A 12935-nucleotide genomic window follows, 5' to 3' on the forward strand; every position below is an offset into this window, starting at 1 on the left:
CTCTAGGGATTTAAAAAAAAAAAATGAAATTCACAGGCAGATAAGAAAATCACATTAATGCATGTGGAAAGAATATTCTAGCTTTGGATTTCATTGCTTCTGCTTTTCCATGTCATTTTTCCCCCCAGATCCTCTTCCATATTAAAGTGTATTTTATTATAAGTAGGTCTGTGTCAGTCAGCCAGTAAGGAACTGAACCATTAGGCTATTTTAACCTTACACATTCTCTCTCTCTCTCTCTCTCTCTCTCTCTCTCTCTCTCTCTCTCTCTCTCTTGCTTTCTAAATCACCAGTCACATTCATCTCTTCATCTTTGTATTCCCATGTGGAAACAGAATTTTCTATTTTTTGTGTTGCCTGTTGGCTGTCCCTATAGCCTCCAATTTGGACTACAGTATTTACAACATGATTGACAGCATAAATGAATGATCAAATGTGCACTAATAAAATCAATTGATATTGATATCAAAGATCCCTAAAACTGTCTGTGGGCAGCCCCAGTGATGAAGATAATGACTTGCTGGGAAACAGTCCATCTGGTCAATAGTGAACCCTTCACCCTTTCCTCAATGTATAGGTGTAAATGATTAAATCAATGATGGCTTGATTCCATTTAGCTGCTTCAGTTTCAGGGTCCTGGTGTTGTGCATGCTGGCTCACTGTCAAGCTGGCATGATTTACCTTACACTTCAGTAGAACTGATTCATTAATATTGCCATCTGTGATTTCCCTGCTATTACAAGTCGAAATGTCTGCAGTGAAAAAAGATGAGAATCAACCAATGAGAATCAGTCATTTCATAAACCTCTCGTAGCAGCTCTTTTATTTCTTTATTTATTGCTCTAGACTGTCTTCATTCTATTGCTGACCATATGCTATTTTAGACCTTGATGTGTTTTTGTTTACAAAGGTTAGACATCATGTGCTCAGTGTAGATACTATATTGTATGCACCATAAACATAACACAACAGGAACACTCAGGCTGAAGAAAGAAAGAAAGCCTTTTCATTGGCTCTACATGTGTTGATGCTGCTTGTCCTCCACACATGTTTTTTATAATCACTGTTTATGACTTGCCCTTGGCTCAGCTGTTGAGTTTCAATGTTTGCTTCTCCTACATCTACAAGCAGTAGTGGTTGACCTGATACCGGAATTTGGCCTTGTTCATTGATAATTGAAACAATTTATTGTGAGAAAACATAATTTCTTAGAATAAATGGACATTCTATTATTAATTAATGACTTTTGCAAGTACCTGTGGTGGCTGAAGATCTTACAATCAACTCCCTCTCCCCCCTCCTATCCCATCGTCTTGTGGACTGCTGGGGCACCACCTGCAGGTTTAAATTAACTCTCACCACGTCTCCATGTTTTCTGCTGTCCCATGTGATTTGAACAAAGGCCCGTCCTTTCTGTCTACCATGTGCTGTGCCCCCCCCCCCCGCACCATGCCTTGATGGATGATTTTCGCCCTGTAGACCTTGTCACATATTTTATCACCTGAGTTTTATCTTTGTGATCAAGTTTCAGACACGATTGTCTTCAGATGTATGCCGTTTTTACTGCCGGTTAAATGTGAAAGAGAAAATGATAAAGTGTTGTTGCGTTGTGTAAGCAATTAAAAAGAGACGCAGTCTGTTTCTTCTCTATTTAACTTTCTGATCAATGTGTTTATGTTTTAAGCAGCAAAGAGAAACTGGTGTGATTTTGCTTTTTTTTTTAAAAGAACATTATTTGAGCAGTGAACACACCTTAAAGAATCAGAATCAGAATCAGAAAGGGCTTTATTGCCAAGTACGTTGCACATACGAGGAATTTGTCATGGTGTTGTTGGAGCATGTCACACATACAAATATAAGAAGGATAAAAAGATATAAACAATATAAGTATAAACATATACACACAGTACGTATTAATAACGATAAAATAAATTTAAATAAATAGTAAAATAAAGGAACAGTTAAACAGTCAACCATTTTGCCTTTCCTTTTTATTATTGAGGATGTAGTTTCCACTGGTGTTGAACTGGACTGCATTGTATTTAAACGTGTTTCTAATGTTTTGTCCACATTTATGACAGGGGAAGAATATACAACATGTCAACATCATGCAGTCCAGGACAACACCACCACTAACTACAACCTCAGTTATAAACGTACAGTTGCATTAACGTCTCGGAAAGTTTGTTTTTTTTAATCAGAAAATGGCCATCATAAGCTTTGTAAAGGAAGAATATGTGGCAGAGCATGGATTGCATAGATGCAGGTAACAAATTGTTTAAGGAATGTATGATCTATATTAAAGGACTTCCTTTCTCCAAGCAAGACAGGGCTGAAGCAACAGTTGCATTATTTTGATGTGACGATGTATAAAAGCTGTGATCTTTGTTTTCATGTTAATTATCTTCTGTTATGTCCCATCTTCCCACGTCCATATTTCAGCAGCCAGAGGGTTGATTGTATGCATTATGTCTGCCGCTGCCATGCAGGTTATTTTTGTTGCCATGGTAATATTTGCAGTATTGTGTTCATTCAAATAGGATTATTATACATATGACAAACTAAGTTCCTGTGTGACCTTATGTTCAAGACATTCCTGATGTGTTGTTTTTCTTTGCTGTACCCGATTTTTCTCAATTGTTTACCACAACTGCTTTCCTCCATTTATCAAAGGATTTCCTGCACGCCTCAAACCTCTTATAACAACTTATTATTATAATAGATAGTTATTCTTCAAAAGTGAGTGTACAGACATATAAAATAAAACACGTCTAATCTTTGCCATGACTGTAACTTAATAGAGAAAGTGGTTTCTCTGGGGTGTCTTGTTGAAACATTCTTTTTTAAATGGTCTTTTTTTAATCATGTTTTATTGTACACAATGAAAAAACGAATCCTCTCTGTGTCTAATAGACTTCGTGCCACAAATTCAAATGAAATAAGGTGCTTGTAAACAGGATTTATATTGAACATGATAAAGCAGAGGCATTCCTTTAAAAAAAGAGTTTAAAAGCATTTTGAGTGACTATTCCTCTGTTATATTGTCAAATATATAACATCTGCACAACGGCAACTGTAGTTGTTGCACGAAAGGATATAGGGACTCAACTTCATAGTTTTTGCCTTGAAAACCTCTGAAATGACTAAATGAGGCAGATGGCCACAGAGGGTGGCAGCTCTTCTTAGAAAGACATAAACGGATGCAGTCGTTGTGGCGTCTAATATGGTGACTGGTAAACAACCAGTCTGATTTAGTGATGTTTCTTCTTCCTGTTGGCGCCACACAGAGTGAGTGGAGAGCCTGCAGGGATTAGTGTTTTCTTATAAAGCCTGGTTCTGTATTAAAGTCTGTATGCAACAGTCAGTTTCAAGAGAGGAGTCACGCTTATGTTGCCCAATGACAGCGGAAGAACATGCTATATATTCTACATCACAAGAGTTTTACTGAGAAACAAACTGGCAGAGAAGTCATGACATTAAGCACTAGACCTTTCGTGAACAGAAAGGAGGCTGATAGATTCTCCAACATTACTGGGCTCCCAGCTGCTTCAGATAACCTTCAGAGTTATTTTGGTTCCACCTAGTGGTCACCTTGAGTACAACCACTGCACATTGTTTCCCAGGCTTATTGCTCTTGAGATGGAGTTCTAAGTTTGTAGGAGCTATGGGACATTCTCTTTTACTTGATTAGAGCATACTTTACTGCCTCCCAAATGAAGCTAGCATCCAGTTAATGTAATTGAGTCAAATGACGAAGGGCTGACTCAACAAATGAGTAATTGCTACCAATTAAACAAATGGACTTCACTGACTGGACAGTGAGGAAAATGTTGCGCTGTAACAAGACCGGGAGCTAGAGGCCAATAACAGTAATCCTTTATGTTGTTAAAGATGTGAGAAGCATATATATCTCTCGCTAGCTAATACCATTAATTAATCCTTAGCATAGGATCAATAACATAAACACAGACATGTGTAAAAGGTCACAATGGTCTTTGGTTTAATTGGTATTAAAGTACAAACAGTAAAACAAGGCACTGTGGTCCATCAGTGAAATGTAAAGACAATGGAAGAAGGGCAGATAAGACCGAAGAAGTAATCAACAGAATCAAAGCTCATAATGTGGAATAAAGACAGAGCTGGATGTTGCTCTGATCTTTCTTTTACTCGCCTCCGCACAGCTCCAGCAGGATTTTGCGGTAGTCACCAGATGTGTCCCCCTAGGAAGTAAGAGAAAGGTCTGTGAGACTTCAAAGGATCAGTGTAGTTAATAATTGCAATCAGTCTCATGAAGCCAAGCTGATAACAAACTTTGATATTCTTATTCAGATTCCTCAAGACCTTTGGAAAACCTGATAATATAAGTCATGATATGACTTTAGCTAATCAAATGAAATGAAAGTCTCATCACAGTTGAAACTGCTACATTAAGACATTCCAAAAGTTAGAATTGCAATTATTATTAAATCACAGCTGATGTATTGCAGAGCTTTTGCAGACTACAGTATTTCCCGGCCCTAGTTTTTAGTGCCTCACCTTGATGAAGGAGTACAGAGTCTTGCCATACATCTTCATGAACTGCGCCTTGATGTCCAACATGTCAATCTCCGCCCTCGCAACCATTATTCTGATGAGGACACTATCTGTAGTGCCCAGCCCCTGAAAAGAGACAGAAACTGTGTTTACCTGGCGCTAGTGGTTGTCCCTATGTACATAAAGTATGATAACATCAGCCTGCTTTTCTTATGGCCAATGCAACTAACGTATTATGTTATATATATATTATTATTATGTTTACTGATAAATACACACACACACACACACACACACACACACACACACACACACACACACACACACACACACACCTCCATTACAAGCATGAAACATTTACCTTCATTGATTTGTATAATCGCTCTGCAAAGAACGCTGGCTTGTTCCTTATGCATTTCACTGCAACGCAAAAACAAATCCCAGCACATAAGGTACAATGCTTCAACATCGATAATAATATAAAGTGTGTATGAGCTCAGTGTTTTTAAAGTCGCTTCTATCATGACGTACAGAGGGGGGACAAAATAAAAGAGATGCTTTACAATTAAGGGAATACACCACAGACTGCATTAGATTGAACATGTATTCCTATTTGGAGCCACCATAAAAGAGCTATGTGTACCAAGCCAAAAACATTTACCGTTTGTGGTTGATTATGGTGACATCTTTGGTGCCAGCCAGTCACTGCAGTGTGTCTCCGCACTGCAAGTACCACTATGTATACTGTATGGTATTTCCTTTTACTGTATATTCTGCCTAGAAAGTTTGAGTTGTGGCTTCTAGGTTTCTTTGTCTGTGTGCATTGAACTTGAATGTTAACAAGTTTCACAACAGGGTTGAATCTTTATAAATTGTCAATAGATGTCTACTTGATGTCACACAGCAGAAACAGACCAATGGCCAGAAAGGCTTCCTCCAGACAGCCAGACATCTCCCTCTTAATGCTGTCCTCAATGCTTCTTCCAGAAATCTTCTGGTACTCCTCGAACACTGAAAGAAGAAAACAACAATGACTTATTTAACTCATGACACTACACACTAAACGAATGAAGACAAAAGTGATTCAACAAGAGTCAGTGTTTGCTTCTAAAACTGCCACAAAGAGTCAGGAAAATCCCCAGAGGCTAATACATGACTTCTGTAGCCAGTTTAGGTAAAAGAAAGTATTTTTATGTGACACACAACACCGATAAATACAAGGAAGTGTGCAGATTTTAAACATGATGTTTGTGAATATGCTGGAAGAATACCTCGCAGCAGATGGTTTCGGTTCCTCACACAAAGCACCGTGAGGAATTTGACCTCGTCCGTGCCCCATCGAGCCTCACCAGCCTCATAGATGTCCTATAATCACAAACGTTAAAAAGAAAATCTGGGAGTCATAATTGAATCACATACTTTCATTTAAAGAACCTGGACTCTTGCCTTGGCATCGAGAGAAGCTTGGGCCTCGTCCACTCTGTCGCTTTCATCCCGTCCAGCCTGCAATGCAGAAGACACATCCGCTTAAGAGAAAACCAGTGTAGATTGTGCCACATTGGAGACAGAAAAATACAAAAAAGTTTAGTGTTTTTATGACGCAGAAGTGACTATTGCTTCCTCTAACCGAAACAATGGTTGAAAAAGGTTTTAACCCCAACTTCCTACTGACATTAAACAAGTCATCGTGTGCCTCCAAAAAGAATTTCAAAATACTGAAAAGGAAAGCTAAAAAGCTAAAGTTTTCAGGCAAGGAAGTGAACAATACTCTTCTTTTAGAAGCTTAACTGCATTTTTAACTTCGACTGCGTTTTTTCATCACCTTGAATTTTAATTACAATTTTATAGAATGCACTTTTATGTCATCTCTAAAAATGTGCCATTAAAACATTCACATTGGCCCAAGCTAGGAGAGGTTATGGGCTAATGTCTGCTCACCGTGAGTAAAGAGACCAAAACCCTCTGAAACATTCCTGATGTGTCCCCACACACATCGTCTTCCAAGTTTCCATATTCTGCCATAAAAAGCATGAGAAAATGAATTAAAATATAAGGAATGGAATCGAATACCTGCAATTTTGGCTACTACGGGCTAAATATAAATACAAACTAACAGATGCCCAGTCACCACATACTATATGGCTTTCTATATTTCTATGAGATTAATACAAAATAATGAGGTTTGGTAAGTAAATATATAACTGAATACAGTTTCATTAATATTTATTGTGTTGTATTGGTACAAAACACGTACACAAAGCACCACACAATAACAATGAATTCATACTCATTGAAAGACATTTAAAAAACACATTGCCGACTCATTGCAACCACAGAAAAACAAAAAACTGCCACATAAAGAGCAGCAATGGATTTTATGAATAATTTATGCCATCCACTGTTTTTTTAAATAACGGACGCCATTACATCCCCGAACAAAGAACAGAGGCTCAGTCACTGATACACAATATCGGATATCATACACAACCCATAGGCACCAACAGACACTGAGCTGTATCATGACCTGATGTCATAAATTCTATTCATAGAAGTGACACACTTACCTTTCTTGTAGACCTCATTGATGGCTTTTATTTCAGCATTTGACCTTGAAGCCAGAATATCGATGAGGCAGGCCTCTTCTGTTCCTGCTCCCTGTTCATGAATGGATATGGACATGTGTTAAAAACACCAGGACAGTGTGATGCTTTTCACTGAAAACATGAGAAGTTTATGACTCAAAGGAAACGTAGCTTAAAAAAATATGTTCGGTAATAATCTATATTTTTGTTTGTTTGTCAACAAATCCCATTAAATCAACAATGTGTTAGTCTGTCTCTAAATACTTTCAAACTTCGCTACCCTGTCTGGGGCTCTCAGCCCCAAGCCCATTTGTTCCTACATGTACTGATATGTGATATGTACTGTTATTTAAACAAGAAAAAGGCTTAAACCTGGGCACTGTAGTTTTTAGCAAATGTTAATTATTGCCATTTGATGCACTAATGAGTATTTAGGGCAGCAGAAATGTGTATGAGAGACTGACTCAAAACAAACCACAGTGCCCAGGTTTATCGTAATGAAGGAACATGTCAGTGCAACAGTGTGTCTGATTGATGATCAATACTTGTTGGAGGATGAATTCATGTTGGTTTTGGTCTTTTCTTGGGAATGTTGACAATAGCAAAAACATTGACGATCACTAGACTTATCCAAAACTCTGACCTTCATTGCATATTTCAGCTCGTAGGCATCATACACAGGCGCCAGCATCAGCAGACCTAGAACGACACTCCTGAAGTTCCCACTCAGCTCTGAGGACAGATCCTCAGCCAGGTCCTGCAGGAGGACGGGTGCAGATGGATCAACAGGAAAACATACCACCAGCCGTTCCCACTACTTTCATAATTTGTTCTTTAATAAAAGCTAATTACCTTTGAGGTTAAAATAAGTAAATCTTCTTGGCTTTATGTTTGGGGTTTTGTGCTGCCAGCTATGACTTCACACCTCCCAGCAGCGGGACTTGTGTCTCCGCTAGAGGGTGTGGTTTCTGGACAGTTTTGTGAAGTTATTCCATTCCTCGCCTGTGTGACCACACGTGGGCGTCGCCATGTGCAACATGACTCACTCTTTCTGCCTGCAAGGATTCCTCTCACAATCTTTGCTTTTTCTCTGCAGCTCCCTGAACTTCCAGATAACTTTATCGACCTCTTACCAGACACTGAACAACGGGCTGGTTATTAACTCATCATGTCAATACAATAAACACCATACTTCCCTTTTAGTTAATATATTGATCCACATAATCATAAAAGAAACGGTCAGTGCGAAGCGTACCTCTGTGGGTTCAGTGTACATTTTCATGGTGGGGAACATTCTCCTTTGGTACAGAATACAATGCCCTGTCTGTCCTGGTCTTTGTGTACAGGTGGTATTCATTTCTGCTTTACAGTTAATGGTTAACTTGCACATTATCAGCATTATGTTAGCACAGCAACCTCAAGTGAAAGAGTGATGAGAGTGTACACAATGGAATAAGAGATGATACATCCACTGCTGCTACCAATAGTCCCCATCAAGGCTGCTTTTCAAATTCTTCTGGTGCTCGAACTGTAATTTCTTCACATACTCCGTTTCATACATGTTGGTGTATGGTGAAAAACACATCACAAATAAAAGACATTTACAAATAGACTTTGTTTGCCGCCTTTTAGTACAGCTCAGTCAAAACTCTCACCTTCCCCACTGCTTGTTTGTAGGCCTCTTTGATGCGCTGCCTCTGGGCAATAGTACGACGTGCTAGGACCTCAATGATTGGTGCCTCTTTAGTGCCTGCAAGAAATAATACAACATATGATCTTACAACCTTAACCAATACTCCTCTTACATGTCTAAATATTCCTATTGAGAACAAGGGTTCAGCCCTAATGTGTAAGACAATCAGGCACCAGCATAGCAACCCTGGAGATAATCCTAACACAGTTGTTTGTTGGCATAAGCATAGAAACCATTTGTTTGCAATACAGCTCAAACTAGAGTCAGGGGAAGATGATTATGCCAGCAAACCCTAACAGCATCAACATTCCACGCTGAGCTGTCGGTGAAAGACATGGGATTGTTACGTACTCCTGAATGTTTGTTAGGATGTACCTTTTTGAGTGGTACATACCTGCCAATATTGCTACAGAACAGTGCAACCCCTGATGAGCTTAGTGTACTATTTTCTGCATGATCAGCAAAGTCAGGATTCATTTTTCTTTCAATAAGAGAAAGCTTTACACCGCAGTGTGTAGAGGTGAGGCAAAGTACAAGGACATGCTCAGCAGAATGAATGGACTATGAAAATAGAAAGCTGCCATGACAACACAAGCACTGAGCAATACTGAATTTGCTGGTTCACTCACCGGCTCCTTTCATGGCTCCTCTAAGAGTCTGGACATCAGCGTCTGCATTAAAACCAGCTGCTTCAGTCACTGTTCCACGGTTTCCAATCTGGTTGTAAATGACAAAACTAGAAATTAGTTTATTTATTAGTTTAGCTAACCAGTCAAATTGCAGTTTACATCCATGTCTGTCCAGGCTCATATAATATATGTATGTATTGAAGACTTTGAAGGAATGTAATAAAAAGGTATTAAGTGTATTTATAGGCGAAATGGAAGTCATCAATTGGCATGTATGATTCCAGTGAATAATTTCCAGTGAGAAACATGCGGTCTTCACTTTTTTTTTCGTCAGAGAATCAGAATCTGAAATATTTTATTGATCCCCAGGGGGAAATTGGGTTTTGTTACTTTTGCTCCCATTTTAGAATATAAATATAAAGAGACTCTGTATATGGAAAATTGAAAATAAATAAAAAACACTATTGGTATGGCTGAATAACCCAATGGCAATAATATAAATAACATTAAAACTGGGTCAAAATAACATTCATTGGGTGTGATTGGTGACCCAGTGGTTTTTATACGCTTGGGTACTTTACAGAGTACTGAGTCGGTGCTAGATTGACCCAAATTGGGTTAAAATTGATTTTGGGTTAAATGTGTACATACGTATGGACGGACAACCCGTCGCAGAAGCATACTCTACTTACAACTATGTATCTATTAAACAGAAATAAAACAATCAGACACAAAGCTTAAAGTCCCCTTTCACTCACACGTGTTTTTCTTATTGTAACTTGTGCAGAATGATGTATGTGCAGCGTTTGATACTAGAAGGCTGTTTTTACATGTATCTGATGAAGGCAGTAAGTTTCTATGTGCTTATCTTATAGTTATAAATCTGATTTCAAGGCATAGACATTTTAAAAAATCCATTGCACATACTCTGAGAATGTACTTTTCAGTAAAGTAGGAAACATAATTTACATAACATAATTTACACATTTAAAAGGCTAAATCTATAAAGTATACTGCAAGTACACAATATCATCTATTCATGAGTCAGAAAGAGATGCTTTTTCTAACTTATGAATGCATGATAAAGTTTAAGAACTGTGAAATTTCTTTTTGAGACATAGCAAACTTGAATACCTCTACATTATTAGGAGAATCATTTCCACAGCTAGGGTTGGCAATTTAAGTTGAAATCACAATGACCAAAAGGACTTTTTACACTACTTTATGACTTTTCACATTGATTTAATTGGCTAAACTGCTGACAACTGCATTGAACTGCACAGTAGTATTATCAGTAACATCAAGAAGAAATGCAAACTTATAAACAAAACTTTGTGTCTATGTTTATTATAAAATAAACATGACAACAGACTTAACACTATTATCACAGGTTGCAGTAGCAACTGTAAATCACAACAGTACCATATCATTAATAGAATTATAAGAAAAGATTTATAATAAAAGATGAAAAATTATAATACTGAATTGCTGCCCAGCCCATTTCAAAACCAAGCCGAACAAAACTGTCCAATGTCTAGTGCACAGTCTCTACTGGTAATGTAAATAAATGTAAATGTAGTTGATTGTTCTCACTGTGCACAGGTGGAACAGCAGCTATGGGATGGACTTACCGCTGCCATTGTAGGAAGAGTGAGGATTTCCAAACTGGAGGTGCAGAAAGCTACAAAAGAATAAATACATTATGAAAGTTTGTCACTTGCACAAGGACCTGTTTATAACCAATGACTGCATATAATGAGTTTACTGCAGCATCAGGTTTAGGGGCAGTAAACTCTTGAGTTTTGAGTGGAACCTCGTTAACCTCTAATTAATATTGTATGCAGGTCATCATCTCGGAGAGGGTTTCCGTCACACACACTTGGTCATAGGCTCTTTTGTGTTTCATGTCTGTGCTGGCTTCCCAAGAGCTAATCTCATTTAGCTGATGTTTGTTTGGACACACCTGTATTTACTAGAGGGTGGAGGGGTTTCACCCCTACAGGTTTTCCTACAGGAAGGCATCCAATTACCGACGGATCTAGTTATCATATATACTGTATGTCAAAATCCATTTAGTTAAAAACTTACTGAGGAGACTCATTTAGTTTATGGTGCTGCAGAAAGTGTATGTGCACAGCCCAGATGTTTTTAAATTGACATACACGTCCGTTTCCAATCAAGCACAATACAAGTTTTTTATTACCAAGGAGACACAAAGCAATCCTCTTCTAAACAAAACACAATTACAACTTGTTATTCCTCAGGTAAATATAGCTCCAGGTACTAACAACAGCAGTAGCCTATACGCACTGTATTCAAATTCACGTTTGTGAAAATGTGTACATTGTATATTTCAGTGCTTAAAGGGAATTTACATTGACATGTCTATTTTTTATCTGGGATAAGAATCCTGGATGCAATTGTTATCCTGTTAGTGGGCATTCATTTAAAATTCATTATAGTATATTCATGTTTACAGCTTTTTTACTTTAAAAGCAAGTCATTGGATAACAACCCTCTAACGTCAGCGAGTTATATAGAGTAGTATAGTAGTATAGAAAGGGTAGGCTATTCATCATCTGTACATTAAACACTTAAAACTGTACATTAAACACTAGAATTGTTTTCGAACTTAGTATTGCAACTGAAATGTACTCCGTAATCTACACTATAATGTTCAGGAAAGCTTAATTGAGATAATAAAATTAAACTAAGAAGTGATTCAGGAAGCAGAGCACTGCTGCTTCAAAGTTAACTTGGCATGAAGTTAGGGCACACCCTGCAGACTCGCCTCACAGCCGCTCACAGCCGCTCACAGCCCTCAGTCTGCGCTCCTGTGCCGAATCAAATTCCGCAAAACACCTCGAAAACATGACTATTCGGACTCTGAACACCTTACCTGTCCTGAAGACAAATTACTCCGCGTGAAGCCCGACAGAGGGTAAAGTGTCAACGTACCGGAAAACTAAAGCTTATAACTCACAGCTGCTTTTACGTCCCACCGATAGGTCCCACCCACAGCAAATTATAACAGGATCCTCCTTTCGCGTGCACATTAGAGCGCGCACGGGAGCAATACTGCTGCATTCACGGAATGTCAGCAGGACGGGAAACCTCCTTTCATACTGTACTGTCCTCTAGGGACCAGTGGTGGAAGAATTTAAAGGGACTTACACTTTACTTAGGCTAGTATTCTTTTATGCCACTTTCTTCTTCTACTCCATTACATTTCAAAAGAGAAATGTTGTACTTTTTACTAACTACTTTTATGTCCCACTATTTTCAGAAATGTAAAACAAACAATCAATTACTTATTCGAGAAAATACTTGTGACTTAGCAGATTGATCCATCATTAAAATCTACGGAGCCCTGGAGGTGACATAAACAAGGCGTGCGTGCGAGTTATAAAGCGCGCACGCATTAGTTGGCAGTCCTATACAAAATATTAAACAAAAATAGCTCCACCTCGAGCAACTACAACAGTAAATCCTGCTTTT

At 38.3% G+C, this 12935-nt stretch overlaps 1 protein-coding gene across 4 annotated transcripts; it reads right to left on the bottom strand.

Annotated features, from left to right (window-relative positions):
* Window positions 1-3976: 3976 nt before the first annotated feature.
* Window positions 3977-12561, bottom strand: anxa4 (annexin A4). Of its 4 annotated transcripts, none has more exons than XM_031278053.2 (13): window positions 12337-12561; window positions 11069-11118; window positions 9438-9525; window positions 8771-8865; window positions 7759-7872; window positions 7098-7188; window positions 6472-6548; window positions 5980-6036; window positions 5805-5898; window positions 5449-5544; window positions 4895-4953; window positions 4537-4659; window positions 3977-4220 (listed from the first exon to the last, which is right to left on the bottom strand). In XM_031278053.2, exons 2-13 carry the CDS (start codon window positions 11075-11077, stop codon window positions 4164-4166), a joined length of 960 nt encoding a protein of 319 aa, XP_031133913.1. In that variant the 5' UTR covers window positions 11078-11118; window positions 12337-12561; the 3' UTR covers window positions 3977-4163. The 4 variants fall into 4 exon arrangements, with proteins under 4 accessions (XP_031133913.1, XP_031133915.1, XP_031133914.1 ...); XM_031278055.2 differs by having other exon boundaries at window positions 12396-12505; XM_031278054.2 differs by having other exon boundaries at window positions 11069-11102; window positions 12337-12471.
* Between the last annotated feature and the right edge of the window lie 374 nt (window positions 12562-12935).

Source organism: Sander lucioperca, chromosome 1 (genome assembly GCF_008315115.2).
Source record: "Sander lucioperca isolate FBNREF2018 chromosome 1, SLUC_FBN_1.2, whole genome shotgun sequence".
In the NCBI taxonomy this organism is placed as follows: Eukaryota; Metazoa; Chordata; class Actinopteri; order Perciformes; family Percidae; genus Sander; species Sander lucioperca.

What these genes read in the sequence shown, in the direction of transcription:
- anxa4 (XM_035992085.1), bottom strand. An exon ending in CTCTTCCTACAATGGCAGCG is followed by an intron (nt 9,526 to 11,068) that starts GTAAGTCCATCC and finishes ATTTACAACCAG; the next exon opens with ATTGGAAACCGTGGAACAGT. An exon ending in GATTATACAAATCAATGAAG is followed by an intron (nt 4,660 to 4,894) that starts GTAAATGTTTCA and finishes GTCTCTTTTCAG; the next exon opens with GGGCTGGGCACTACAGATAG.